Source organism: Myiozetetes cayanensis, unplaced genomic scaffold (assembly GCF_022539395.1).
Source record: "Myiozetetes cayanensis isolate MyiCay16 unplaced genomic scaffold, myiCay2020 scf57, whole genome shotgun sequence".
In the NCBI taxonomy this organism is placed as follows: domain Eukaryota; kingdom Metazoa; phylum Chordata; class Aves; order Passeriformes; family Tyrannidae; genus Myiozetetes; species Myiozetetes cayanensis.
The window spans coordinates 250,731-277,455 of record NW_026087820.1 but is presented as its reverse complement, the minus strand read 5'-3'; the positions used below and the strand labels follow the sequence as shown (position 1 = coordinate 277,455).

General features: G+C 66.9%; 2 protein-coding genes across 2 annotated transcripts; one reads left to right on the top strand and one right to left on the bottom strand.

Moving 5' to 3' along the window:
- The first annotated feature begins 18 nt into the window (after positions 1-18).
- SLC4A2 (solute carrier family 4 member 2) lies at positions 19-16,215 on the top strand. The gene is given in 25 exon segments (XM_050334634.1): positions 19-264; positions 1,079-1,133; positions 5,858-6,001; positions 8,846-9,014; positions 9,118-9,266; positions 9,268-9,354; positions 9,502-9,626; positions 9,785-10,008; positions 10,738-10,874; positions 10,951-11,131; positions 11,214-11,349; positions 11,487-11,670; positions 11,747-11,861; positions 11,935-12,119; positions 12,483-12,696; positions 12,791-13,012; positions 13,203-13,351; positions 13,481-13,675; positions 13,756-13,998; positions 14,150-14,239; positions 14,496-14,662; positions 14,739-14,992; positions 15,253-15,422; positions 15,708-15,881; positions 15,987-16,215. Coding segments are annotated over 23 exon segments (3,711 nt in total). The 5' UTR covers positions 19-264; positions 1,079-1,133; positions 5,858-5,941; the 3' UTR covers positions 16,068-16,215.
- A 737-nt stretch (positions 16,216-16,952) lies between these two features.
- Positions 16,953-26,177, bottom strand: FASTK (Fas activated serine/threonine kinase). The gene is made up of 10 exons (XM_050334639.1): positions 26,090-26,177; positions 25,183-25,786; positions 22,477-22,947; positions 21,776-21,924; positions 21,369-21,585; positions 21,111-21,270; positions 20,462-20,553; positions 19,539-20,160; positions 19,104-19,218; positions 16,953-17,243 (listed from the first exon to the last, which is right to left on the bottom strand). The coding sequence occupies exons 2-10, from the start codon at positions 25,739-25,741 to the stop codon at positions 17,157-17,159; spliced, it is 2,472 nt and encodes an 823-aa protein (XP_050190596.1). The 5' UTR covers positions 25,742-25,786; positions 26,090-26,177; the 3' UTR covers positions 16,953-17,156.
- Between the last annotated feature and the right edge of the window lie 548 nt (positions 26,178-26,725).

The window sequence follows — 26,725 nt, the reverse complement described above, 5'->3', positions numbered from 1 at the left end:
CCCGCCCGCCCCGCCCGGGGTTCGGGTTCGAGTCCCGGCGCCGCCCGTCTGATCCCGCCGCTCCCTCCGCCCGCCCTTCCCGCGGCACCGGCTCCGGGCGCAGTCCTTGCGGGAATCCCCTGCGGGCACGGTGTCCGCGCCCGCCGGGGACGGAGCCGGGAGCGGTGCACACACGCCCAGTGCCTCCCCGCCCCGCCCCGGCGCGCTCCCGCTCCTCCGCCCCGCGGGGACGCGCAGACCTGCCCGGCGCGGCCGGACTGTTCGGTAAGCGGCGGCACCGGGACCGGCACCGGGAGCGGCACCGGGACCGGCACGGCGAGGGAGGCGGCGGGGATGGAGGGGCGTGGCACGGCCGGTCCCATCCCGATCCTGATCTCGGTCCACGTCCCTGTCCTGTCCCAGCGCCCCGCCCGCCCGGTGCCACCGTCCCCGCCGGTGCTGTCTCCGTTCCCCACCGTTGTGTCCCGCCCGCGGCTTTCCCTCCGTTCCTCTCCTTCCGTTCCCCTTCCGGCCCTTCCCATCCCGCCCCGCCCGCTCGCGGCAGTCCCGGTCCCGATCTCCGTGCCCGTCCTGGGCTCCCCCGCTATGGCAGCCCCGAGTCCCGGCGTGGCCGCCTCTCCGCTTCCCCCGCTGCCCCCTCGCAGATCCCCGGCCGCGGTGGGGGGTGTCGGGGGAGCTGTGCCGTGTCCCGTGGCTCCGGATCCCCCAGGACACGCTCCGTGTACCCCAGCTCCTTCGGCCGGGGGGGAGCAGCACCGGCAGTCCCCGGTCCCCACCTCCCCGGACCTCTCCCGGACACCCTAGGACCCCCCCGGGACCCCCCGGCCCCCTCCCGGATATTCCAAGAGTCCCCGACCCCCATCAGGACCCCCCAGCACCCCCAAGGACCCCCATCCTCCTAACCAGTGACGATGCCACCCAGGTCATCGAACCTCGTTCCCTCCCCGCCACCACCGGAGCCACGTGCGGGGTGGTCTCAGGTGATCCCAGACCCTGTTCTCGGGGTGACAGTGGGCCCGGGACCCACGGGAGTGAGAGAGCCGGGACCCTTCATCCCTCATCACCCTCTCTCTTGCAGCGAGGCTGCTCCATGCGCTTCCCCTCCGGTGCCTGAGCCCGGCAGCTCTCGGCAGGTGAGAGACGCGGGGCCGGGGAGGGGACCCGGGGTGTGTGTCCTTGTCACCGGGCTGGAGCCATCCGGAAACGACGGGCTCCCCCGGAGCACAAGGGTCCGAGGGGTCCATGGGCCGGGGAAGGGACTGGGGGTGTGTCCCTGTCACTGGGCTGACGCCACCGACAGTGCTGTCCCGCACCCACCGGCTCCCTCGGAGTGGAGGGTCCGAGGGATCCACGGGACCAGGGAGGGGACCGGCGTCACCCAGCCAGCTTCTGCCATCCCACTCCCCCCAGGCAGAGGGACTGAGGGGTCGGGGGGCTGGGGGGGGACCGAGGTCACCTGTCCGGAGCCCCCCTCCCCCACAAGTGGCTCTCCCCGAGCAGAGGGGTCCGAGGGGTCCCCAGTATCAGGAAAGACACTGGGATCATCCAGGCAGCTGCCACCGTCTTGCTTCCCCCGGAGGGTGTGAGGGGTCCGGGGGGTCAGGGTATCGGTGGCCGCACGGCGCCCGCCGGGAGCCGCCATGTGCCGGGTGCTGGGTGGCTCTGCCCCTTGCGAAACCAGCCGGAGTTGAGCAACGCCGGGCACGGCTCCAGCCCGGGACTCTCCCACGGAGCGTGGGCTCCCACGGAGCCGGAGCGCGTCCCGAGGGAGCGGGGGAGCAGGTCTAGGGGCGGGAAGCAGGCTTTGGGGGACGCGTTGCCTGTGGCTGCCTCCCTTTCCGCGGCTGGAGAGACCCCCGTGGCCTCCGATCCGGTGTTAGGAGTTGGAATCGCTCTGTGGTGGAATTATGTTGGCACTTCCCGATGCTGCAGGGAGGGCTCCGTGCCCCTCCTGTCCCCCCACGGGGGGGCCTCCGGTGGGGACCCCGCTGTCGAGCCCTTCGGGGTCGCTGCACCGCTTCAAGCGGCTGCCAAAAATCCCGGGATTTGATCGTCCTAACGATCCGCTGGCACCGGCGCCTGCGCCTCCCCGCCAGCAGCCCTTCCGCCCGCGCTCCCGGGGGCTCGGGGGCCGGGAGCGGGGCTGGCCTCGTGCCCAGGTAGGGCTGTACCTGGTTTGTCACCTGTCCTGGGCGGGCAGCGACGCTGCAGGAGACAGAAGGTGAGAGGAGCGTCCAAAGGACGGGTTGGGGAACCCTCCTGCCACCCCTCGTTCCCTGGGAAGGGCTGAGGGTGACTCAGGTGCCCCCCTGCCCGCGGATGCCATCCCAGCCGGCGGAAGGGAGGGGACCGTGGGAGCCGTGTCCCCGCGGTGTCCCCATCGCAGCCCCCACAGTCATAGCCTGTCATTAGAGGGGACGTGGTGGCCGCAGGGGCCGGGCTGGCTGCCCGAGGGCGCCGCACTGGGGCATTCCAAGGGCGCGAGGCCAAGAGGGTGGGCACAGCCCTCGCCCGAGGTGGGTCCCGGCGCTCATGGAGGGGGTCATGTTCCCTGTGTCCCCAGAGACGCGCGGGGCAAGAGCGGGGTCGCTACGGGAGCTGCGGCGAGGTGGGACTGCCCGAGGAGCCGTCGGGACTTGGCACGGCCGCTGTTTGGATCCGGGGCCGCTCCGCGGAACAAAGCCTCGCACTCCCGCCGCTGCTCCCGCGGCTTGTTTTCCTCTTGAGCCGGTATAAAACTCCCGGCAGCGCTCGGCAGCTCCCGGCACAGCGCGGCTGCTCCGGCCACGCTCCGCCCGGGCCCCGCGAGCCAAAACCCCGCCGGGCCCCGCGGGCCAAAAGCTCGCCACGCCGAGGGTCCCACGTCGTCCCCACTGGGGCAGGACCCGGTCCCGGGGAGGCGCGGGACCAGCTGGAGCCGTGGGCTCACCAGGTCGGTGGGCGATGGGGTGAGTGTGGCCGAGCCCGTGATGGACCCGGGGGGTGGCATAGCCGGGGTGACACCTCCCCCGGTGGGTATCCCCCAGTCCTGCCTCGGGTGATGGTGTGGCTGTCCCTCTGGCCAGATCCCCCACCTCCCCATGGGGGTCCCATCCTCAGTGCCAGTGCACAGGATTGTGGGGCACAGCTGTGCCTGTCCGTTCCCAGGATTGGGATGGGGGGGGTGGTGGGGACCACTGATGGCGATGGCAAGAGCCTCTCGTGGGGGTCCTGGCCTCTCCGAGGTGGCAGTGATGTGGCGGGGGGGCCCTGGCCTGTCGGTGTCCGTGGTGGTGACAGTAGTGGTGGCAGTGAGACCACGTGGGTGGAGATCCGGTGGTTTCGAGGTTATGGGCTGAGAGGTGCAGGGGAGTGGGGGGGCAGATATTTTCGGGTTAGGGTTGGTTTCCAAAGTTTCAGTGTGTGAAGCTCTGCCGGGCAGGAGCTGGTGGTGTCCATCCCAGCTCCGTCCCACTGTGTCCCCCACGGTGATGAGGGAGTGCAGGACCACAACCCTCTCTGCCAGGTGGGATCTGGTGGGCGCTTGGGGTGCCAGCATCTCCCAGGTGTCTCCTGGAGCAGCTAGGTGAGCTGGGCCAGGGAGCAAGGGGCTGCAGGGGGCTGCCACCCTTAGGGGTGGGCAGAGTGCTGGGGCACCCACTGAACCACTCTGTTTTGGGGTGCAGGGAACTGGGGGTCTCCTGGCTCCCCCCTTCCTTAGGCATGTCCTCCCAGGTGCTGGGCACAGCCTGAACCATGCCGGGCTTGCCCCAGCCATCCCTCCCACCGGGGACGCTGTGCCTGGAGGCCTGCCAGCAGGGGGGCTGTGAGGGACACGGTGTGTTCCCTGTCACCATGGGGGCAGCCAGGTGTCACCTCTGGGGCTGGGGAACATGGCACAGAGGACACCGTCAGCCTCACCGCTGGTGTGAGTGGCACGTGTGTGTGCACTGAGCCCATGCCAGGGATCTGCTGGTGTCATGGTGGTGGCAGGAGACATGGTGACAGGAGTCACAGTGCTGCTGGTGGCAGGGGGATGCAGCCACTGCTCTGGCTCTGGCACAGTGGAGTGGGCCGGGAGGCACTGACTGCCCTGGGGCTTCCCTGCTCCCAGTCCCAGCCCTCCTCATGCATCATTGTCCTGCCATGCTCATCCTGCCACTTCAGTGCCAGTGGTGCTGGTGGTGCCAGCAGTGGGTCCTGGCTCAGGAGGGGTCCCAGAGCTCGTGGGTCCCGTGAGGCAGCCCACGGCAGCGTGGGGCCGGGACCGAGCCCTTTAATCGCCTCAGCGGCTCAGGCAGGCTGGGGCTGGTCCCAGGAATGTGACTCCGGCGGCGCGGGAGTGGCCGTGGCAGCGGCGCTGGGCGCCCATGGCAGCGGCCGGTCATTGCCGGCGTGGCCAGTGCTGGCAGCCACCCGGGATCGCGGCCCTGCCCCGCTTATCGGGGCGGCCCGGCCTCGCACAAGGGGCCATTGTGCTGCGGGGCCACGCATGGGGCGCGGCTGGTGGCGATGCCAACGCTGCCGCCGTCACGGTCCCGCCACGGCCACGGGCGCACACCCCGACCCTCCTGCCCCGCAGCAGGGCAAGGTGGTGCCACCACAGCCGTGTGGTGACAGTGGTACCATCCTGGGGTGTCCCCACCGTACCTGTACCCCCACACATCCCAGTGTGTCGAAGTGCCCTGGGAGCAGGGCCAGCCACGGGGCTCTGATCAGGGCTGGCTCCACAGGGGTGGCACGAGCCCTGAGCTGTTCCGGGCCGCTGCCTGTCTGTGACTCAGCCACCCCTGCGGAAAGCAGAAGTGTCCCTCTGCCCCCCTGGCTGCCGTCACCCTTTCCAGTGGGGGTGTGCCCCCGGCTCCCAGGCACTGCGTGTCCACTGTGCCGCTGTCCTGCTGGGTCTCTGTGGTGGCACCTGGGGGTCAGGGGCTGGGACCCCCTTTTTGGGCATTATAGTGAGAGCATGATGTCCCTGAGAACAATCCCAGTGTGTTCGCAAACTAATCCTGAGCTGCTCACAGGATTAAACCCAAAAAGCTGCTTAGCACTGGGAGCAACGATGCCATCCTGCTCCAGCACCCCGGCACCCACCGAGGTGGTGGCCCAGCACTGTGTCTCCCCGTGGGAGGGTCCCATCCAGAATTTGGGGGAGGGTTTGAATGCTGGCGGCGGCTTGGCGGGCGCCCGGGGAGAGCGGCGTGGCAGGGCGGATAATCTGCTCACTGGAATGTGGATGTGCTGGCTCTGGCCCCGGGAGCAGGGGATTAGGGAGCAGCCAGAGCAGGGTAGCACCGAATTTTGGGAAAAGGTGGGATGCAGGGCCTTGATGAGGGCTTAAGAAGCCGTGGCCTTGGAAAATGCTGAGGCCATGACTCCTTGAGCCTCACTGTGGCCACCGTGCTGGCACCCCAGCAGTGACAGTGACGAGGACAGTGATGCCACCCATGTGAGACGCAGTCATCTGTCACCACCCTCCTCGGTCCCCACCATCACGTGGGGCCACCTCCCGCAACAATAAACCCAGCACGCCGGTGCCGGAGGGGTCAGCGCAAGGGCCCAGGGAGCTGTCGAGGGGCAAGTGTGGGGTAAAGTTGAGTTGGGCAGGGGAACTGCAGGGCTTTGGGGGATCAGACACTGCTGTGGCCCCCTGGGTCTGGCACCCTGCCCATACCCCGTGGGGTTGGGTGCTTGCCCGGGGTCCCGCTGCCCCGGCTCCGCTCCCCTCCCGGCGTTTGTCTTGGCCACGTCTCTCCCATTCCAGCCAGTGGCCAAGACAAACCAACCTGGAGCCAGCATGGCCCGAGGAGGGGCAGCCCTGGCCCCTGCCTGCGGCACTGCCCTGGGGGCACCCCCTGAGCCCCCTCTGTGCCCCCAGGTTATGCTGCCCCGACAGCGACCCCTGAGCCCCCGCGAGAAGGAGAAGGGCTAAGCCGGCGGTGCCGGGGGCCACACCGGCACCATGACCCACTCCCAGGTGTCCTCCGAGCTCCACCACATCGTCTCCACAGCCTTCCAGAGCGTAAGTGCCACTGGGGTGGTGGGCACAGCCCCACGGCTGGGGGGATGGGGGACTACACCCCCTGATGCTGCCTGGAGGGGTGATGGGTGGCACAGCACAGCTGCATCACTGGGCTGTAGGGTGCTGGAAGTGCCCTGTGGCACCACCACGTTTTTCAGGTGTGGGCAGGGCTGTGGGGTGCTGGCAGAGCAACTCAGCCGTAGGGCAGGGCTGTGCCCCATAGCAACCCCCTAGGGTAAGCCAGGCCAGCTGTGCCAGGGCAGTGAGTGCCCTTGGGGCTGGCGCAGTGCCGGTGCCATCGGTGCCACAGCTGTGGCAGTGCCCTCAGTGCCCATGGTGTCAGTGCTGCCCCGGCCATGGGTCCCAGGCTGAGTTAATGATTGACCCCCCCTGCGCGTCGGCTGCCGGTGTCGTTGGCAAGTCCCCGTCGCACGCACGTGACCGGGGATGGGACCAGCCCTGGCCTCATGGAGTTCCTCCGGGGCTCCCCGGTAAGCCACGGCCTCAGGAGGCTGGCAGGGCCCCCCGTGCTGTGCCCACCTGGGGCACTGTCCTGCCTGTGCCAAGGCGAAGCTGCAGGAGGGAGCGTGTGCTGCCAGGGCGCAGGATGGAGCCCTTGGGCCAGGGGTGCTGGGCCATGGCCAGAGGGGCTCAGAGGCTGTGGGGGATCAAAGGGGTCATGGGGAAGGTGGAAGGTGGGAAGGGTGGGAGGGATACAGGTGCAGGACTTGTCCCGACGCCACCATTGCTGTCACATGGTGGCTTCTGTGTGCCAGGCTGGTGGGTGTGATGGGGTGGCCTGGGTCACCCCTGGGTCACCCCCCGGTCACCCCTCTGAGTCACCCCTCCCTCAGGGGGCTCTGGGGTCACCACGCAGTGGGGATGCGGATGGGGCACCACGGCTGTGCCCAAAGTGGCATCTGTGCTGAGGGTCAGGCGAGGGGGATGTCGGGGCATCGCCCTGGATGGGCAAGTGCTGTGGGTCCTCGCTCGGGTCACCCCGGGTGCGTGGGAGATTCCCCTCTGCTGCCGGGGGGTGTCCCTCGCCCCCCTGTCCTGGTGGCCCCCATCCCAGTGCCCCATTCCCATGTCCCCAGCCCGGGTCCGTTACAAACCTCGTCTCGGGGTCACTGTGGGGCCGTGGCGGGGGGACAGTAGTGCAACCTCCGGAGGCGGGGGATGGGGGGGGGAGCAACGCTCCCGCCTTACCAGGGTGAGGGGGGATCTACCGAGGAGGAGGGGGGCGTGCAGCAGTGGGGGTGTCGGGGCTCCACCGGGGGGTCGCTGCCTTCCGGGGGGTGATCTGAGCTCAGCAAAGGGAGCCGCTTGCTCCTGGGATCGGCGGGGGGTATCTGATGCGTCCCGAGATGTCGGGGCGTCCCGGGGGCTTCGGAGTTGGTGGGGGCCGGTGCATCCCGAGGCCGGGCATCCGGGGCTGGTGTAACCCGGGGGCCGGTGCATCCCATGGGGTCGGTCGCTCCAGGGCCGCCGCCGGTGTCGCGGTGCCGCCGGTGCCCTCTGCGTTCGCCGTCACCTTGAGACGGGCGCGGGGCGGCTCCGTCAATATTTGGCGAGGCCGGGACGGAGCCGCCGCCCCCGGTTCCCTCCCCGGCCCCCCGCCCCATCCCCGGCCGGTCCCGCGGCTCCGATAAAGCGCTGCGGGAGCTGCGGCGAGAGCGGCTCCGCCATGACTCAGGTAGGACCGGCCGGGGACGCGCACCCCGCACCCCCTGGCGTCCCCCCAGCCCCGCAGTCCCTGCATGCCTTCCCCCGCCCCCCCCGCTTTGCACCCCTGCCTGGCCCCCAATCCCGCACTCCCCGCATCCCCACAACCCCCTGCATCCCCTCAGTCCTGCACTTCCCGCACATCCCCCGCCCCTAATTCCCTCCCGCATCGCCCCCGGATCCCTCTACCCCTCCAGCCCTGCCCCCCCAGCCCCGCCCCCTGCCCCCGAGCCCCTCCCCCCAAACCCATCCCTTGCCCCCCAGCACCCCCGGCTGTGGCGCAGCAGCAGCACTGGGAGGGGGCACAGTGCGGGGGGCCCTCGGGTGCAGGGGCTGGGGAACAGGGCGGGCACGGCACTGGGGGCGTGTGGGAGGAGCACAGCACCAGGGCACAGCACCGGGGGTGCTGAGGTTGTACTGGCGGGCACAGCACCAGGCATGGCACTGGGGGTGCACAGGGGGAACCACACAGGGGCTGTATGGGGGGCACAGCATGAGGGCATGATACTGAGGGTGCTGAGGTTGTTGGGGGCACAGCACTGGGGGTGTTGGGTTCCAGCTCATAAGGAGAAGGGAATTTGGGATACCCAGGGCACAGCACGTGGACATGGCACTGGTGATGCATGGCCCTGGGACTGGGGATTGTGGCACTGGGGTGCTGGGGCATGTGGAGGTAGTCTGGCCTTGAGGATACCCAGGGGTACAGTACTGTGCCATGGTGCTGGGAGTGCATGGGGGCACAGCCCTGGGGATGCTGGGTCCCAGCTGACTGGAGAGCAGGCACTGGGGGTGCACAGGGGTGCATGGCTGGGGGTGCTGAGACACGTGGGGTGGAGGCGACAGTGGTGTGCAGTGCTGAGGTTGGGGGTGCGTGGGCTGTGCGGGGTGGGAATGGGGCTGTACAGGGTGTGCTGGGGGTGCGTGGGGTCTAAGGGTGTGAATGATGCAGTGGGCACGCTGCCTAGGGATCCCTGGGTGCCTTTGGGGACCCCAGAGAGCCCCTGTCTGGGTGCCATCATGCAGGGGGCTGTGTGACTGGGTTGTGCTGGGGGCTGGTAGTGTGGTGGCAGTGATGCCAGCGGCACTGGGTGCCTGCTCAGCCCCGGTGACGGCCCACAGCCCGAGCAGGAGGCGCTGGGCGCTGGCTCACCTGTCTTTGGGGAGGAGGAGGAGGAGAAGGACCTGAACAAGGCGCTGGGCGTGGAGCGCTTCGAGGAGATCCTGAGTGACACGCACCCCCGAAACGCGGAGGAGGCCGGACGGAGCTACGGCGAGGAGGACTTTGAATGTGAGCGGGGCCGAGGCTGGGCACAGAGCAGGGAACGGGCAGGAGGCAAGTAGGGAGTGGGGAATGTGCAGAGAACAGGGCACCAACTTCCCCGTTCCTCCAGACCACCGCCAGTCTTCACTCCACATCCACCACCCGCTCTCCACGCACCTGCCCCCCGATGCCCGCCGCAAGAAAGGGGTCCCAAAAAAGGGCAAAAAGAAGGCCCGGCGTGCCTCCGTCCCCGGAGAGACCCCCACCATTGAGGAGGCCGGAAGAGGATGAGGATGATGTGTGCGACACCGAGACAGAGCGGTCGGCGGAGGAGCTGCGGCAGCCAGGGCCGGCTGAGGCTGTGCAGGTGAGGGCAGTGGGGTAGGGGCAGCACTGTGCCACCCTGGCTCAGGGTGTCTGGGTGTGGCCGGGGCACTAGAGGAGCCAGAGCCAGTGTTGCCCACAGCTGGAGGACATGGCTCCCCAACAGCTGGCTCACCCCCTGCCCCCCCAGTTCTTCCTGCAGGAGGATGAGGTGACCGACCCTCGAGCAGAGGAGCCAGTGGCCCCCACGGCACTGCCCGGTTCCCCACTGGAGCCCCGGGGGACCACGACCCCCAAGGATGCCCGGGCAGGCAGGTGAGCTGGGGTTGGGCAATGCTGGGGCTCTCTGGGGATGAGCAGCCTCCTGGTCACCCCATGGCAGAGCCGGGGGGCAGCAGCCCCCTCCAGTCCCTCACAGCAGAGTTGGGGTGCAGAGGGGGGGCTCGGTGCTGAACTGGGCTCCTGACTTGCAGCCCCGATGTGGAGCAGGGGGCTTCAGGGGAGGGGGTTGCCGCCGAGGCCGGGTCCCCGGGTCGCCCCACGCCCAAGTCACAGCCGGGGCACCGGAGCTACAACCTGCACGAGCGGCGGTGCATCGGCAGCATGACGGCTGCCGAGCAGGACCGGTACCAGAAGATGCCGACAGACGAGTCCGAGGCGCAGACGTTGGCCTCAGCCGACCTGGACTACATGAAGAGTGAGTGGGGGCTCCTCGTGCCTGGGGCTGCACTGGCGGCCACCACGGGCTGGGTGAGCAGAGCCGGAATAGTGGGTTGGGCAGTGCTGGGGGGGGCATGGCTGGAGATGGGGGGGTCTGGCAGTACCAGGACGAGGGGCTCTGGGACAGTGGGTCTGGGACAAGGGAGCTGGCAGTGCCAGGTCACCCCATGGCTGCAGCCAAGCTGGGTTGGGGATAGGTGCTGACCCCGCTCCCAGCGCTGGGCACAGCAGCGGGGGACCCATCCCGGGTGCCAGGGCTGGGCCAGGTGCCTGTGGAGCACTGCCAGGAGCTGTGCCTGGGGCAGCTGGAGCCAGTGACAATGGTGGCAGTGGCGATCGCTACCCAGGGTGCTCGCCAGCTCCTGGGATTCACAGCCTGGGGACTCCCAGGGTGACAGGTGACACCTTTTCCTCGAAGCTCCCAGGGGAGTGTGGCCACGGCAGAGCCTGTGTGCCAGAGGGCACATGTAGGCCTTGGTGCAGGTGACCCCTGGTGCTACAGCACTTGCTCCTGGCACTGAGATGGTCCTTTTGCCCTGAGATGTCCCAGGCAGGATGTAACAGCTCCCTGGTCCCCTGTGTCCGCTACGTCAGGACTCAGTGCCCCCCATGTTGGAGCTGTGCCCCCCGTGTCAGGGCTTGGAGTGCAGGACTGTGAGCCCTGCAGGTCGCCCACCCCACGCCGTCACTGACCCCTCCCTACCAGGTCACCGCTTCGAGGACGTTCCGGGCGTGCGCCGGCACCTGGTGCGGAAGAGCGCCAAGGCCCAGGTGGTCCATGTCAGCAAGGACCACAAGGAGCCCAGCACGCGGCAGCGCAAGCAGGACAGGCAGCCCCACGAGGTGCGGGGTCCTGGGATGGGGGGCAGGCAGGGCTGGGGGGCCTGGGGATCCTGGCGCTGACCTGGCCGTGCCGCAGGTGTTCGTGGAGCTGAACGAGCTGGTGGTGGACAAGAACCAGGAGCTGCAGTGGAAGGAGACGGCGCGCTGGATCAAGTTTGAGGAGGATGTGGAAGAGGAGACCGACCGCTGGGGCAAACCACACGTGGCCTCCCTCTCCTTCCGCAGCCTCCTGGAGCTCCGCAAGACTCTGGCCCACGGTAGGGAGGTGGGGTCACCCTGTGGGGCCAACGGTGAGGGGGGTCCTGTCCCCACTGACCTCAACCCCCTGTCTCTTGCCAGGGGCTGTGCTCCTGGATCTGGACCAGAAGACGCTGCCAGGGGTGGCTCACCAGGTGGTGGAGCAGATGGTCATCACAGACCAGATCCGGACTGAGGACCGTGCCAATGTGCTGCGAGCGCTGCTGCTCAAGCACAGGTGGGCACAGGGGGCATGAATGCAGCCTCCCTCCCCCGGGCTCTGCTCCCCAGGCCACAGGACTGGTACTGTCCCCAGCATCCTGGTGATGGCCATACTGTCAGGCCACCGCGCACAGACCTGGCTCTGTTCTACAGCCACCCAAGCGATGAGAAGGAGTTCTCCTTCCCGCGGAACATCTCGGCAGGCAGCCTGGGCTCCCTGCTCGTGCACCACCACAGCACCAACCATGTGGCCGAGGGTGCCGAGCTCGCTGTCACCGAGCCCCTCATCGCTGGCCACGCTGCTGAGCACGACACACGTGTAGACGTGGAGCGGGAGGTGGGTGCCGTGGCCCCCCAGCCCTGCCCGTGCCCTTGGAGGAGCCTGACCTCAGCCCCCTGCTCTGTCCCTGCAGAGGGAGGTCCTCACCCCCACGCCCCCAGCCGGCATCACTCGCTCCAAGTCCAAGCATGAGCTGAAGCTGCTGGAGAAGATCCCGGACAATGCCGAGGCCACGGTGGTGCTTGTGGGTACGGAGGGGTGGGCAGGACAGGGGGGTGGGGACAGTGTGTTGGGCCCTTGACTGACCTCTGTGCCCCCCAGGCTGTGTGGAGTTCCTGGACCAGCCAACCATGGCCTTTGTGCGGCTGCAGGAGGCTGTGGAGCTGGACGCGGTGCTGGAGGTGCCTGTGCCTGTGCGGTTCCTCTTCGTGCTGCTGGGCCCCAGCAGCACCCACATGGACTATCACGAGATAGGGCGCTCCATCTCCACACTCATGTCTGACAAGGTCCGTGGGGCATCGAGGTCCTGCCGGGGCAGGGGGCTCAGGGATGTGTTGGGGGGTGGCTCAGGGTTGGAATGAGATCAGGTGGGAGGCTCAGGTTGTGCTGGGACCAGAGCCTCAGAGCTGTGCCAGGATTGGGGCTGGGTGTCCTGTTGGGGCTGGGGTCTCAGGGCCGTGCTGGGGCCAGGGACTTGAGACTGTGCTGGGTGGGCATCTTGTGGCTGTGCTAGGATGGGAGTTCAAGGCTGTGCCAGGGTTGGGCGCTCGGGGCTGTGCTGGGGCCATGGGCTTGGGGCTGTGCTGTGCTGTGGCCTCAGGGCACTACAGTGCTGTGGGGTGGGCACTGACCCTGCCGTTGCACCCCAGCAATTCCACGAGGCTGCGTACCTGGCTGACGACCGGCACGACCTGCTGAACGCCATCAATGAGTTCCTGGACTGCAGCGTGGTGCTGCCGCCGAGCGAGGTGCAGGGCGAGGAGCTGCTGCGCAGCGTCGCCCACTTCCAGCGCGAGATGCTGAAGAAGAGGATGGAGCAGGAACGGAAGTTGCTGCTGGAGCCCAAGTCCCCCGAGGAGAAAGGTATCGGGGGCAGGGCTGGAGCTGGGGCAGGGTTTGGGTGGGGGGCTCTCAGCTATTGGGGTCTCACCATCTGTCTGTGTGTGTCTGCCCCCAGCACTGCTGAAGCTGAAGGTGGTGGAGGACGAGGCTGAAGAGGACGATGACCCCCTGAGGCGCACAGGGCGGCCCTTCGGGGGGCTGATCCGGGACGTGCGGCGGAGGTACCCTCAGTACCTGAGCGACTTCCGTGACGCGCTGGACCCCCAGTGCATCGCCGCCGTCATCTTCATCTACTTTGCCGCGCTGTCACCAGCCATCACCTTTGGGGGGCTGCTGGGTGAGTGTAGAGGGGTGTGGGGGGCTGTGAAGGGCTGTGAGGGGTGGTGGGGTCACGGGGAGCTGCAGGGCTGCTGGGTGCTGCCCAGTGTGTGCTGCAGGATAGAGCGGGTCGGGGCCCTGGGGTGGGGCCGCATTGCTGGGACCGAAGGGCCGGTCCTACTGGTGTGCCTGAGCCTGTCCTGCCGCAGGGGAGAAGACGCAGGACCTGATCGGAGTGTCGGAGCTGATCATCTCCACGTCGCTGCAGGGCGTCCTTTTTTGCCTGCTGGGCGCTCAGCCCCTGCTTGTCATTGGCTTCTCCGGGCCGCTGCTCGTCTTCGAGGAGGCTTTTTTCACGGTGAGGGGCTGGGGGTTGCTCAGGGGCCCAGGGGGCACATCATCCCTGGTCTCATTGCCAGGGCTCTACCCAGCCCTGTAGTCATCCTGACACTCATCTATCCACCTGTCTGTCCCTACGGCTGGGCAGTTCTGCACGTCCAACGAGCTGGAGTACCTGGTGGGGCGCGTCTGGATTGGCTTCTGGCTCATCCTCATTGTGCTGGTCATGGTGGCCTTCGAGGGCAGCTTCCTGGTGCGCTTCGTCTCCCGCTTCACCCAGGAGATCTTTGCCTTCCTCATCTCCCTCATCTTCATTTATGAGACCTTCTCCAAGCTGGCCAAGGTGAGCTGGTGGGGCCGGGGACTGCAGGGAGACTGGGCAGGATGTGGTGCTGAGTGTCCCGTCCTGTCCCACTACTGCAGATCTTCCAGGAGCACCCACTGCATGGCTGCCTGCCTGCCAACGGCTCAGCTGAGGCCTGGGGCAATGGCAGCATGGCCACGGCCAATGGCAGCGCCCCGGCCACCGGCACGGCCGCCCGTGGCATTGCCAAGGTCACAGGGCAGCCCAACACGGCGCTGCTCTCACTTGTGCTCATGGCCGGCACCTTCTTCATCGCCTTCTTCCTGCGCAAGTTCAAGAACAGCCGCTTTTTCCCCGGACGGGTGTGTGGGGCTGGCGGGGTGGCCGTGGGGCTGGGCTGAGCTGGGGAAAGCTGGGCTGAACCAGGGGGCTGGGGGGCTGCGGTGAGCCCAGGGGGACTGGGGTGAACTGGGGGGAGCCAGGTAGGAGGCTGAGGCCAAGCCGTTCCTCCAGATCCGGAGGCTCATCGGGGACTTTGGTGTGCCAATCGCCATCCTGGTGATGGTGCTGGTGGACTACAGCATCCAGGACACCTACACACAGGTCAGCACCCACCCACCCCTTGGGCAGGACCCCCCCTTCCTCCTGCAGGCTCCCTGTGCCCTTTTCCTCTGTCCTGGGTGTGGGTCAGTGGCTCCATCTGTCCCCGCTATGGCTGTGCCCACTCAGCTGCCTCCGGCTCCCAGTGTCTTGCCTTCCGTCTCTCTTCAAGTCCAGCTACTGTAGGTGGTGAATCTCTGCCCCCCCTTACCCTGGGGGGCACAGCCAGCACCTCCACCCAGCATCTCTCCCCCTGCAGAAGCTGAGCGTGCCTAGCGGGTTCTCAGTCACAGCCCCAGACAAGCGGGGCTGGGTGATCAACCCTCTGGGCGAGCAGAGCGACTTCCCTGTGTGGATGATGGTGGCCAGTGGCCTCCCTGCCGTCCTCGTCTTCATCCTCATCTTCATGGAAACCCAGATCACCACGTGAGCGCAGTGGGGCTGGGTGGGGGCGTCGGTGTGGCCAGGGGAAGTTGTGCCAACTGTCTGCCCTTGTGCCCAGGCTGATCATCAGCAAGAAGGAGCGGATGCTGCAGAAAGGTTCCGGGTTCCACCTCGACCTTCTGCTCATCGTGGCCATGGGCGGCTTCTTTGCACTCTTCGGGCTGCCCTGGCTCGCCGCAGCCACCGTGCGCTCAGTCACCCATGCCAACGCCCTCACCGTCATGAGCAAGGCTGTGGCGCCTGGAGACAAGCCCAAGATCCAGGAGGTGAAGGAGCAGCGGGTCACTGGGCTGCTGGTGGCCGTGCTCGTCGGTAGGTCTGGCCCTGGGGGAAGCCAGGACGCTGCGGTGGTGTGAGGGCAGCAGGGGGAGGGGGCTGTGGCTGTGCAGGGGCAGCGTGGGGAGTGGAGCTGGGGCACCCTGAGTCCTGGCCAAATTGTCGTGGCCATACTGTTCCCTGTGGGCACAGGAGCGTGGGACCCTCTCCACGTGATGGGGGTGAGCGGGGAGGGTGGAGCAGGGCTGAGGGGCTATGCTGAGCCCCCTGCCCAGGCTGACCCTGCTCTGGCCCAGGGCTGTCCATCGTCATCGGGGACCTGCTGCGGCAGATCCCGCTGGCCGTGCTCTTTGGCATCTTCCTCTACATGGGCGTCACCTCCCTCAATGGCATCCAGTTCTACGAGCGCCTGCAGCTGCTACTGATGCCCCCCAAGCACCACCCTGACGTCACCTATGTCAAAAAGGTGGGGAGGGGCCCTGGGGAGAGTCACTGGGGGCAGGACCCACAGCTGGGGCAGCAGCCAGCCTGGGGCACCCTTGGGCGGGGGGCACTGGGGTACCCGCAGGGCAGGCTCCAGCAGAGCCTTGCTTAGGGGGGCAGAGGGGGCCAGGGCAGTTCCTTGGGGACAGCCAGACCCCAACAGGGCCGGAGGCCATGTTTGGGGCTGTGGGTACCCCTGGGCCAGGCTGTGCCCACGGCAGGAGGGGGACGAGGGGCCCGGCCCCCACGCTGACGTGTGCCCTGCCAGGTGCGCACGCTGCGCATGCACCTCTTCACCGGGCTGCAGCTGGGCTGCCTGGCCGTGCTCTGGGCCGTCATGTCCACCGTGGCCTCCCTGGCCTTCCCCTTCATTCTCATCCTCACCGTGCCACTCCGCATGTGCCTGCTCAGCCGCATCTTCACCGACCGGGAGATGAAATGTGTAAGTGGCCGCATCCCTTGTCCCTGGGGGGCAGTGGGGGCTGGACCCCTGGGGTGGGCAGGGCCGAGGGGGCCCTCGCTGCCCCTCAGCTGGTGTGTCCCACAGCTGGACGCGGCCGAGGCCGAGCCCATCCTGGACGAGCGGGAAGGTGTGGACGAGTACAACGAGATGCCGATGCCCGTGTGACGGTGGCAGCGGTGATGGAGGCTGGGCACAGCCAGATCCCTGCACTGTGGGGCCAGGGGCAGCGGCTGCACGGTCAGACTCTCACGCTCCCTGGGCCCTCGGGGGCACCTGCCAAAGAGACACCGGCCCCAGGCCTGCCCTGCCGAGGCCCCTGACCCCCCTCACAGTACAGCCCCCTCGGGCACCTCCTGCCCACGGCATGGAGCAGAGGCCCCTGGCCCCCCAGCAGCGCTGCAGGTCCCCCCACAGCCCCTCATGGCCCCCCAAGGTAGCGCCTGACACGCAGGTGTCACCTGAGCCCCCTCCGGGGCCATGGAACAGAAACTCAAAGGCAATAAACAGCTTTATTCCCAGCGTGGGGCTGAGGCCGGAGGTGCTGGGGGATGACCCTGTGCCCCCCCATCGAGGGGGTCCCACTCTGGCCAGTCCCTGGGGGGCTGCCAGGGTGGGGGCCAGGGCTGCCCTGTGCTGGGCCCAGCCCAGGAGGGGTTGGTGGCCCTCTGCTGCCTTCGACTAATAAAGAGATCGGACTTTGCATCCTTTTCACCAGTTTTATTGGAAAGTTCCCCCCTTTCCCAAGCACCCCCCTCCTCCTGGCCCAGGCCATGGGACCGGCCCCCTGTGCAGACCCAGCCCTGCACAGGGTCTGTTGCAGCCCTGCAGGACCCCCAGCACCCCAAAGAGGGGCCAGGCCCAAACCCCCTCCCGGCAGCCACGTTGGGGGCACAGGGACACCCCCAGTGCCGAGGGAAGCCCAGGCCTGGCCCCTGCAGCAACACAGGGCTGGGATGGCAGAACCAGTGCAGGGGGGCCATGAGGGACCTTCCCCCCACCCCCAGCACCAACCCCCCCGCACCCCTCAAGTCACACCCCAGCCCCCCATAATGGCAATAAATAAACTCACGCACCCCCGCCCCAGTGGGAACAAGTGCCCACAGCCTGGGCCCACAGCCTGGCCCCCCAGGACAGAGGGCAGCTCCATATCCCCCTGGCCCCCCAGGATGGGGGGCAGCTCCATATCCCCCTGCCCAGAAGAAGGGGCTGGTAGCACCCACCTGGCCCCCACACCTCCCGCCCCGGGTCCATCCCTCAGAAGCGCAGCTCCCTCAGCTTCTGCCGCAGGTAGTGCTTGGCCTCCTCGATGCCACTCACCTTCTCCAGCTCTGTGTAGGGCAGCTGTGAGGGGACAGGGACAATATCAGCTCCAGCACTACCCTCATACCCAGGGCCAACAGCCCCCAGCTCACTTCAGCTGTGGGTGGTGGTGGGAGGAAGAACTAGGATGTAGAACCCTCCCCCTGGGAAGGTCAGTGCAGCTCCTGCCAAGGGGATGGAGGGCACAGGAAGCAGACAAGCCCCAGCTCAGGCCCAAACAGGGTGCAGGGAGGGGCAGGTCCAGGAGCACCTGTGGCCCCAGTTCCAGCCCCCACTGTGGCTGGGACAAGCCTGGCAAACTAGTGAAGGAATCTTGAGCCTCACCCCACCCCTGAGCACCCCTCCAGCCTCCATGAGGGGGGACGGGGTACTGGAAGGACCAGAAGCTCCACTGGTCCAACAGCCCTGAGAGCATCACCAGCACTCACGGAGCAGGAATGAGGGGCACTGGGACTTGCACTCCAGCTACTGGCAAAACAGGGGAGGGACAAAGCATCAGGAAGGCTCTGAGGGCTGGAGCCCCTCAAAACATAGGTGAGAGCTGGGGGCATTCACCTGGAGAACAGAAGGCTCCACAGGGAGACCTGAAAGCCCCTTGCAGGGCCTAAAGGGACTCCAGGAGAGCTGGAGAGGGACTGGGGACAAGAACAAGAGGAAATGGCATCACACTGCCAGAGGGTGGGGATAGATAGGATATTAGGAAGGAATTCTTGGCTGTGAGAGTGGGGAGGCCCTGGCACAGGTTGCCCAGAGAAGCTGTGGCTGCCCCTGGATCCCTGAAAGCGTCCAAGGCCAGGCTGGACACGGCTTGGGGCAATCTGGGATAGTGGAAGGTGTCTCTGCCCATGGCAAGGGGGGGACTGGCTGAGATTTAAGGTCCCTTAAGGCGGTTCCCTGCTGTGCTTTCCACAGCCAAGGGTGTCCCGGAGAGCCTGTGGCCGGCCCTGCCAGCCCAGCCGAAATGCTGCCCAAGGGAGAGCCGGCCCTGCTCCCAGCCTTGCTCCCGGCCCTGGGCAGCTCCCAAGCGATTCCTCAGCAGAGTCACAGGACTCCCGAGCTCTGCACAAACAAGGGGCTCTGGGCTGTTGAGCTGTGGAATGAGGAGGAGCCAGTGTTGGCATGGCCCAGTGGCAGCGGGGGGGTGAGGAGCTTTGGGAATGGCTGTGGGATGGCTTTTGGGAATGGTTGCAATTCCGGTCAACTCTGTGGTGCAGGAGTGAACAGGACTGAGGGCTCATTCTGAGTTGTTTTCCTGAGAAAGATCCATCCTCAGGCTACAACCATCCACAAACAGACATGTGGGAGCTGCACACCCTAAACCAACACCTGGAGTTTCCTGAGGGAGCTGCAGACACCTGTGAGGGCTGTGCTGGAGCCTAAGGGCTCCTCCAGCTCCAGTGCTCTGCAAAGAGTAGCCAGGGCTGGAACCAGGGTGGGCACCGGGGTGGGCAGGGTCCAACCTCCCTCCCTCCCTCTTCCCAGCACATGGGACCACGAGTCACAGCACAGGGACCTGTGTGTCCCCACCTGATTTCACCCCAAGGCCTGGCAGCCTATGCTGCCACTGGTCTGCTGGCCTGGGCCAAGACCCTTCCCCTTCCCCTCCCTCGGGTCAGATCTCTCTGCCCAGGACTGACTGTCCCTTGTCCCTGCTTTCCATCAGGGCTGGTGTCACCCAGCAGCCACACGGAAAAAGTCCTGAGTGGGGTGGGGGAGGGTGAGAAAGAGCCGTGAGGATGAGTCATCCCAGCTTCCCCTCATCCCTGCTTCCCCTCACAGGGACCAGAGTGTTTACAGTGGGGATGCCAGCTCCCAGCTCCAGGCCCATCAGATACCAGCTCTGAGCCTGACACCCACTGCTCCCCGGGCCCCAGCACTTACCTGCACCAGACAGTATCCCAGCAGCCGCAGGTGCCGGTCCCTCATGGCCCGGGATCCCACCAGGATGTCGGAGTTCTGGCAGTAGTGCCACTTGTCATTGACCGACAGCACCACCCTGCACAGGGGACAGCAGGGATGGCAGTGTCACCCCACATCATGGCATCACTCTGTGTCACATTGTCACCCCCTGTCCCAACACCACCCCACCCCACAGACCCTGCTGCCCAGAACCACAGCAGATGAAGGGCAGCACTCCAAGCCCCCACAGACACCGCAGGTGGCAGGGGCAGCTGTTCCCAGCACCCTGGTGCAGTGAGGACAGAGGTCTGTGGGTGCCCCACGGTGCTGGAGCCGAACGCCACAGAGAGTAGGAGCCGAAGGCAGTGCCAGGGTGGCAGTGCCAGAAGAGACCGGGCACAGGGCCTCGCTCCGTACCTCTGGATCTCCTTGGCACCCTGCGGCCCCTCGCCAGGGCCCCGCTTGGGGCTGGGCCGGCATGGTGAGGGCGGGGGGCCAGCATCGTCACTGGCGGGGGGGCTCTGCTCCTCAGGGTCCTCCTGGGCCTGCTCCCCCTGGAAGCAGCCGTGCTCGCGGCCAGGGCAGCCGGTGGCCTCCTCCTCCTCCTCCAGGATCTTGCTGATGGGGAACTGGAAGAGGGAGGCGGTGGAGGCGCGGGGGGAGCAGTCGGGGGTGCCTGGCGGCGGTGCCGAGAGGCACTCGGAGGGGCTGCTGAGTGTGGAGCTGCCCGGGCTGCCCAGGGACGGCTCCTTGCTCAGCCCACAGTAATAGTCCGAGGGGGGCTGGAAGCAGGGGCCCCCCAGGGCCGGGCAGAGCGCGGGCAGGAACCGCCCGGCCCGGCCACTCTCCCGGGGGCCCGGGAGGCTGCTGGGCGTCTCTGGAGCAAACGGGGCAAAGTCCTGCAAGTCCGAGGTGAGGGCCAGGACGCTGGAGCGCAGGGACATGGCAGCAGGGGATGTGGCTGGGGGAGCCTTGGAAGCCGCCGGAACGCGGGAGAGAGGCAGCACTGTGCCCGAACGGTTTATCCACAGCAGGAAATCTGTGGAGAGGGAACAGGGATCAGTGAGGCCTTGGGACCCACTCACTTATGGAACATGGGCTCAGGGCCTCTGTGGCCCCACTGGGACTCTGTGCCAGGGAACAGAGGTACAGGAGAACTTCCCTTCCTGTGGCAGAGGGACTCAAGGAGCTTCCTCCCAAAGCACCAGGGAAGGTAGCAATACAGGGAAGGTGGTGACAGAAACAGCCAGGACTTGTTCTGCCCTAAATAACCTCCCAGATCAGGCCCTGACACATACCCCCCTACCTGGCAGTCCCCTCCCCAGGGCCCGGGGGGTTACCTGTGCAGTACCCTGGGGGCAGCACCTCGTCCTGTCGGTAGCACTCCTCCCCCACCAGCTGCCGCAGTGCCTCAGCCACCAGCCCCTTGTAGCTGTGGGGAGAGGGGACAGTCATGGGGGCACTGTGGGCACTGTCCCAACACCCAGTACAGCTGGCACGTCCTCCTGCCAAGCACATCCACATGGAGACGGGAACCCCCGGGAGCAGGAAGCAAAGAGCAGGAACTTTGGGCTCTGCTGTTGGGGGGCAAGAGGGGCCAGGCTCTGGCTCCTTCTGCAGAAAAGTTCCTCCAGAAATCAGGACACCATAGGCCCCCAGAAGTGCTCCCCAGGCCTGGCACCACTGCCCAGGGCAGGGGAGAGTCCCCAGCTCTGGAGGGATTTAACAGCTGTGTGGATGTTGCACCTGGGGACACATTAGCGGTGGCCTTGGCAGTGCTGGAGGATGGATGGGCTCAGGGTTCTCAGGTTCTCAGAGGTTGTTCCAACCCAAACAACTCTACAATTTGAAATGGTTCTGTGATTCTACACGGCCCCCCCACAGGATTCGGAGCTGCCACAGGGCCTTTCCCCCAGAACCATCTGTGATCCTGGCAGGTCACAGACACCCATCCCTAGAAAGGGCCAGGGGAGGGGTTCTCCCCCTCACCTGTACTTCCTGTTGGCCTCGTCAGCAGTGAGGGCATGCTCGAACATGAGGACGCGGTACCGCGGGTCGAGCCGGGGGCCGCTGTACTCCCGGAACTCCAGCTCCACCGCCGCGTCCAGCAGCGACAGGTACCGGCGCACTATCAGCGCGTAGGGGCTGCCTGGGAGGGGAGCAGCATGGAGCCCACTGGGATGGGCACACCCCCCGCCCCAGCCTGGGCTCTGCCAGCTGGGAGCCCCCAGCAAAGGCCCCACATACTCATGACGTTGGTGATGAAGGCTGGGGAGAAGACCTGGTGCAGGACGGTCTGGGGAAAGTGGCTGAGCTGGAACATGGACATGAGGATGTTGACGGTGGCCAGCGGGGAGCTGCCAGCCTTCTGCTCCAGGATGGCCTCCAGCTTGGGGAAGAGCTCCCCATGGTTGGAGGGGCGGTAGTTCATCCGGCTGAAGGGGAACACCAGCTTCTGGATCACCTGCGGCAGGAGGAGAGGGCGTGGGGTTGGGGAGGTACAAGGGACAGGCCAGGGCCACCTGCCTAGCGCTGGGCAGAGACGGGAGCTCAGAGCCTGCTGGGATGAGGGCACGGCCCTCGATCCCCTGGGACACTCCCCCGTGCTGGGGAGAAGGCTCCCCCAGCCCAGGTGTGCCCAGTGAGGAGCTCACCTTGCTGTCCAGCTGCTCCCCACGCTTCAGCAGGAAGTTGGCGATGGTGTCGAGCAGCCGCGGCTCACGCAGCCGGTGCCGCGCCACGTACTTGGCGATGAGGGCCATGGTGTAGGGGGTGAGGTTCTCCGCCTTCCGGGGCAGCCACTCTGCCAACACAGCAGGGGCACCATCACAGGGCTGCCTCTGCTCCCACCACAGGTCCAGGGCAGGCAAGGGGAACAGGACCGGACAGCAGCACCAGCCCTCCCAAAACCCAGACAGCTCCCAAAAACCCTCAGGTATGGGCCAAGTGAGAGGCTCAGGCAGATTCCTGTCATGCAGAGCCAAAGCACAGTTAGAGCATAGCAAGAACATGCAGAGGGTGTGGCCCTTCTGTAAAACCCCACTGAAATTCCACTGTGTCCCACCTGGAGGCATGGTGGAAAACCAGCCCCTGGAGAAATGGGGGATCCCACCCCCCTGGAAGGGCTGGACTGGGCAGTTGGCGACAGGGTGGCCATAACACCTCCTCCTGCTCCACCCCTGGAGCTCGGCAGGGCCCCAGCCAGAGATTTCACCACCCCAACGTCCCCAGGGCCCAGGAAGGTGCCCTCAAGGCTGCAGAGCCAGATCCCTCCACGTTCCCCACTCAGCCAGAGCCCCGTGCTCCCCCTGTGTGGGTAGCAGCAATGCTGGGAGCCCACCCGGGCAACCCTCACCTGCCATGCTGCGGATGAAGCGCTCCTGCCGGTTCTCGTAGAAGAGCTGGGAGCTGAAGATGGCCTCCAGGGCCTTGTTGTTGGCCTCCTGGGCGCACAGGGCCAGCATCTCGTCCAGCAGCGCCAGCTCGTGCTCCCGCATGGCGCTCACCTGGCCCAGCGTGTGGCGCACCAGCCGCAGGATCTTGCGGTTGTTGATGAGCTGCTGGTCGGAGGCCGCGTGGCCCTGCAGCGCCTGCGCCCGCAGCCGGTAGTAGGAGAGCAGCAGGAAGAGGGTCTGCGGGTGCCGTTCCTTCTCCAGGTGCCGCTCCAGGCTGCTGAGGCAGGACTCGACCAGGGGGTGGGGGCTGGAGGGGTGCAGCCGCATCACGCTGCTGAACACCATCGACACGTCCTTCTGGTTGAAGCGGCCCAGGCGGCTGCGGGACTCGTCCTCCAGCACCCGCACGAGCGGCGACTCCCCGGGCAGCCCTGCGGGGACACGGGCACGGATCAGACCCTGGGCACAGCTCAGCGCCACAGCACCACCACCTCCGGAGCTCAGGCACGAGGCCACCGCTGGGGCAGGAGGGATGTGCCAGGTCAGGGACCAAAACAAGGAGCAGAAGGGGAAGGGAAGGCAAAGCCTGGCTGGAACATCAGTGCATCCGCACCACGGAAAACACGTGGAGCTGTGGGGTCATTCCCACCCACCCCACTGGAATGGGAGCCGTGCAGTCCACCTGCACGAGTGAGGTTCATTTCCTAAGTCTCAAGCATCTTCAGGACAAGTAAGTCATAGAATCCCAAAATCCCAGACTGGTTTGGGTTGGAAGGTACCTTAAATCTCATCCAGTTCCTCACCCTGCCATGGGCAGGGACTCCTTCCAAAAGACTAGGTTGCTTCAAGCCCTGTCCAACCTGACCTTGAACAATTCCAGCGCTGGGGCAGCCACAGTTACCCTGGGCAACCAAAAAATTCACCTCAAAAAGTTCCTTAAAAAATGTTGTGGTTGGAAAACAACTGAGACTTCTCACGTGACCAAACTAAACCCTGTTTGTTCCGGCAGGGACTAATCCTTTGGCTTTTCTGACCTTCTCCCGTTTCCCGGCTCAGCTTTGGCCTGTCTGACCTGGCTCCCAGGGAAACACTTCCCTGCAGCTCAGGAGTGTTATCCAACCCTTGACTGTCAGGAGGAATCTCCTCAGCAGAGGCACAGAGTGCCCCTCCCGGGGCTGGGCTGGCATGGGCAGTACAGGGCGAGTCACTGTGGGTTATCGTTAATCACAACTCAGGAGGGGGAATGTGCAGAATTGGTCTGAGCAGCTGCTTTGTTCTGAAAAAAGGCCTCAAAAGGGGCTTGGAGTTTGTGTTAATGAGGGGTGAGAACAAAGTGGGGGGCACAGCAGAGCTGGGTGGTCGAGCACGGGGGTCCTGGCGAGGGCAGCCCCGGTTCAGTGTCAACAAACACCCGGTGCCAACGGCCCGAGGGGAGAGGAAAGAACCGGTCCCCCCTCCCCAGCCTGGGGCTCGAGTTACTGCAGCAATCGTGGCTGAGCCCCGGCCCGGGGGGGCTGCGGGGACAGGAACCAGAACGGCTGGGGGAGCCGCGGATGGAAGGGCAGGCACCCGCCAGATCATGGAATTCTGGAACAGACTGGGATGGAAGGGACCTTGAATCTCATCCCATTCAACCCCCTGCCACGGGCAGGGACACCTTCCACTAGCCCAGGTTGCTCCAAGCTCCATCCAACCTGGCCTTGAGCACTTCCAGGGATGGAGCAGCCCCAGCTTCTCTGGGCAACCTGTGCCAGGGCCACACCACCCTCACAGCCAAGAATTCCTTCCCAATATCCCTCCATCCCTTGTCCCCAGTCCCTCTCCAGCTCTCCTGGAGCCCCTTTAGGCCCTGCAAGGGGCTCTCAGAAGATCTCCCTGGATCCTTCTCTTCTCCAGGGGAATCCCCCCAGCTCTCCCAGCCTGGCTGCAGAGCAAAGGGGCTCCAGCCCTCAGAGCATCTCCATTTCCTCCTCTGGACTCACTCTAGCAGCTCCACGTCCTCCTGCTGTTGTTCCCCAGAGCTGGAGGCAGCTCTGCAGGTGGGGTCTCACCTGAGCGGGTCAGGATCCCTCCTGGCGCTCCTGCCCACTCCTCTTTTACGCAGATTGCAATCCCCTCCTTGTGACAGGAGAATGTGCAGGGTCTCCCATGCTCAGTGAAGGGGGAGCCCCTGGGACACAGTCCCAGCTCTGTAACATCCAAAGGCAGCTGCTCAGGAACCCAAACACCTGAAACATTCTTCCCTGCAGAGCAACACCTGGTGACATAGGGCTTGTGCCCTGCAAGGGTTCAGCCAAGGCCTCGGTCTCCTCTGTTAGTGCTCAGGTGTTTCCTGGTTTTCAGGGCCTGGAACTGGGCTCCAGGAGCAGCTGATCCACACTGGCCAGGCAGTGCTGCCGAGTGCCCTGGCTCCTGCTGGCTCCAGCACTTACTCCCGGGGCTGCCAAGGGCACCCTGCCCTCCTGCCCCTCGAGCAGAACCCTCAGAGCAGAGTCTTCCAGGGCAGTGCTGCCCCCTGAGCAGGGCCCTCCCTGAAGGGCATCCAGCCCTCCTGCCCCACGAATAGAGGAGAACTGGTCTGAGCAGTCCGTGCCCCTCGAAGGGCACAGCTCCACGTGCCACACAGCCCCCCACCCCAGTGCCATCCCACCCCCGGGGTGGCTCACCCAGCGCAGCTGCCGCATACAGGCAGTTGACGATGCTGAAGTTGTCGAACTTGGCGCAGCCGCTCACGATGGCCTGGCACAGTGCGTGGAACTCGGGCTGCTCCAGCACCTGCCCCGCGGGCCCGCGCCCAACCCCGGCCCCCGCGGGCGGCCCCGGCTGCTGCTGCAGGAGCTGGCCCAGCTTGTGCAGCGCGATGGGATAGTGGCTGGCCGACACCTTGCCCGGGTTCTGCGTGACCCAGCGCAGCACCTCGCCTATGCTGCGCGAGCGCTCGATCAGCCGCTTCATGGTGAAGAAGGTGTCGTAGCTCATCTTCTCGTGGATGAAGTTCCAGCTCTTCCTCTTGCCGTGGGCCCGGCCCCGACCGCCGTCCGGGGGCACGGGGGGCAGCAGCCCATGGCCGTAGGGGTCCAGGGGCAGCAGCAGCCTCGGCCTGGCCTTGCCCGCGCAACAGCAGGCGGGGAACATCGCGGCGCCGCGGCGCTCACGGGCAGCCGGGCCCCGCGGGCCCGCCCGGGTCAGAGCGCGCAGCCATGGGCACAGCAGAGGGCACAGCATGGCGAGGGCGGCGCGGCGCGGGGGGCTCCGCGGCTCCGGGGGACCCTGCGGGGACAGCGCGGGTGCGGGCAGTGAGGGGGCTGCGGGACGGCCGGGGCCGGCGGGGACACGCGGGCCGCCCCACCCACGGGGACCCCCGACCTGCCAGGGCCCCCCCATCCACCGGGATCCCCGCCCGCACGGGCCCCTGGCACCCGGACCGCCGCCTTACCCGGGCCCCCGTCCCGCCCAGCGCCGAGGTCCCGGGATCCCCGGCCCACAGCCCTCTCCCGGGCACACGCCGACCCTCGGGCGGTGCCGGGCCCGCCGCGGCCCCCCCGCTCCCCAGGAGCCCCGTCCCGGCCGTACATGGCGCTGGCGGCCGCTCGGTCCCGCCGCTGCCGCTCAGCGCCGCGGGGCCCCGGGCCGGGAGCGCGGCCCCGCCGCCATCTTCGGCCCCGCCCCGCGCGCGGCCCTTCCGGGGCGGGGCCTGCGCGCGCCGCATGCAAATCGCCCCTCAGCCTCAACCAATGAGGAGCGCGCCGCGAAGGAGCAGGGATGCCAGCGCAGGCGCACTGCGGTCCCGCGGAGCGCGTGGCTGGATGCGCAGGCCCCGCCCCCTCCCGGAGCCCCGCCCCCCGCTCTCCCGGTCACCGTGTCCCCCGGTCCGTGTTCCCCTCGGTCCCCCCCGTCCCCCCATCGCTCCCCACAGCGCAGCAGAGCCGGGACGCCGCGGCCGGTCACAGTCCTTCCGCTTTAATTGTTACGGCGGTGGGGGGCGGCATCCCCCGGCACAGCACCGGGACCCTCGGGACAGCGGGGAGCGTATCCCGGCCGGTACCGAGACGCCCGTGGGGCGCGCTGCCCCGGCACAGGGACCCCTGGCACCCTCGGGCTCTCTGGAGCCCATCCTGGCGGCACCAGGACCCCCGGCACCGCAGGGAGCATTTCACCCCTGCAGCGGGACCCCAGGAGCTGCCCCCTTGAGGGGTTGGGCTGTGCCCC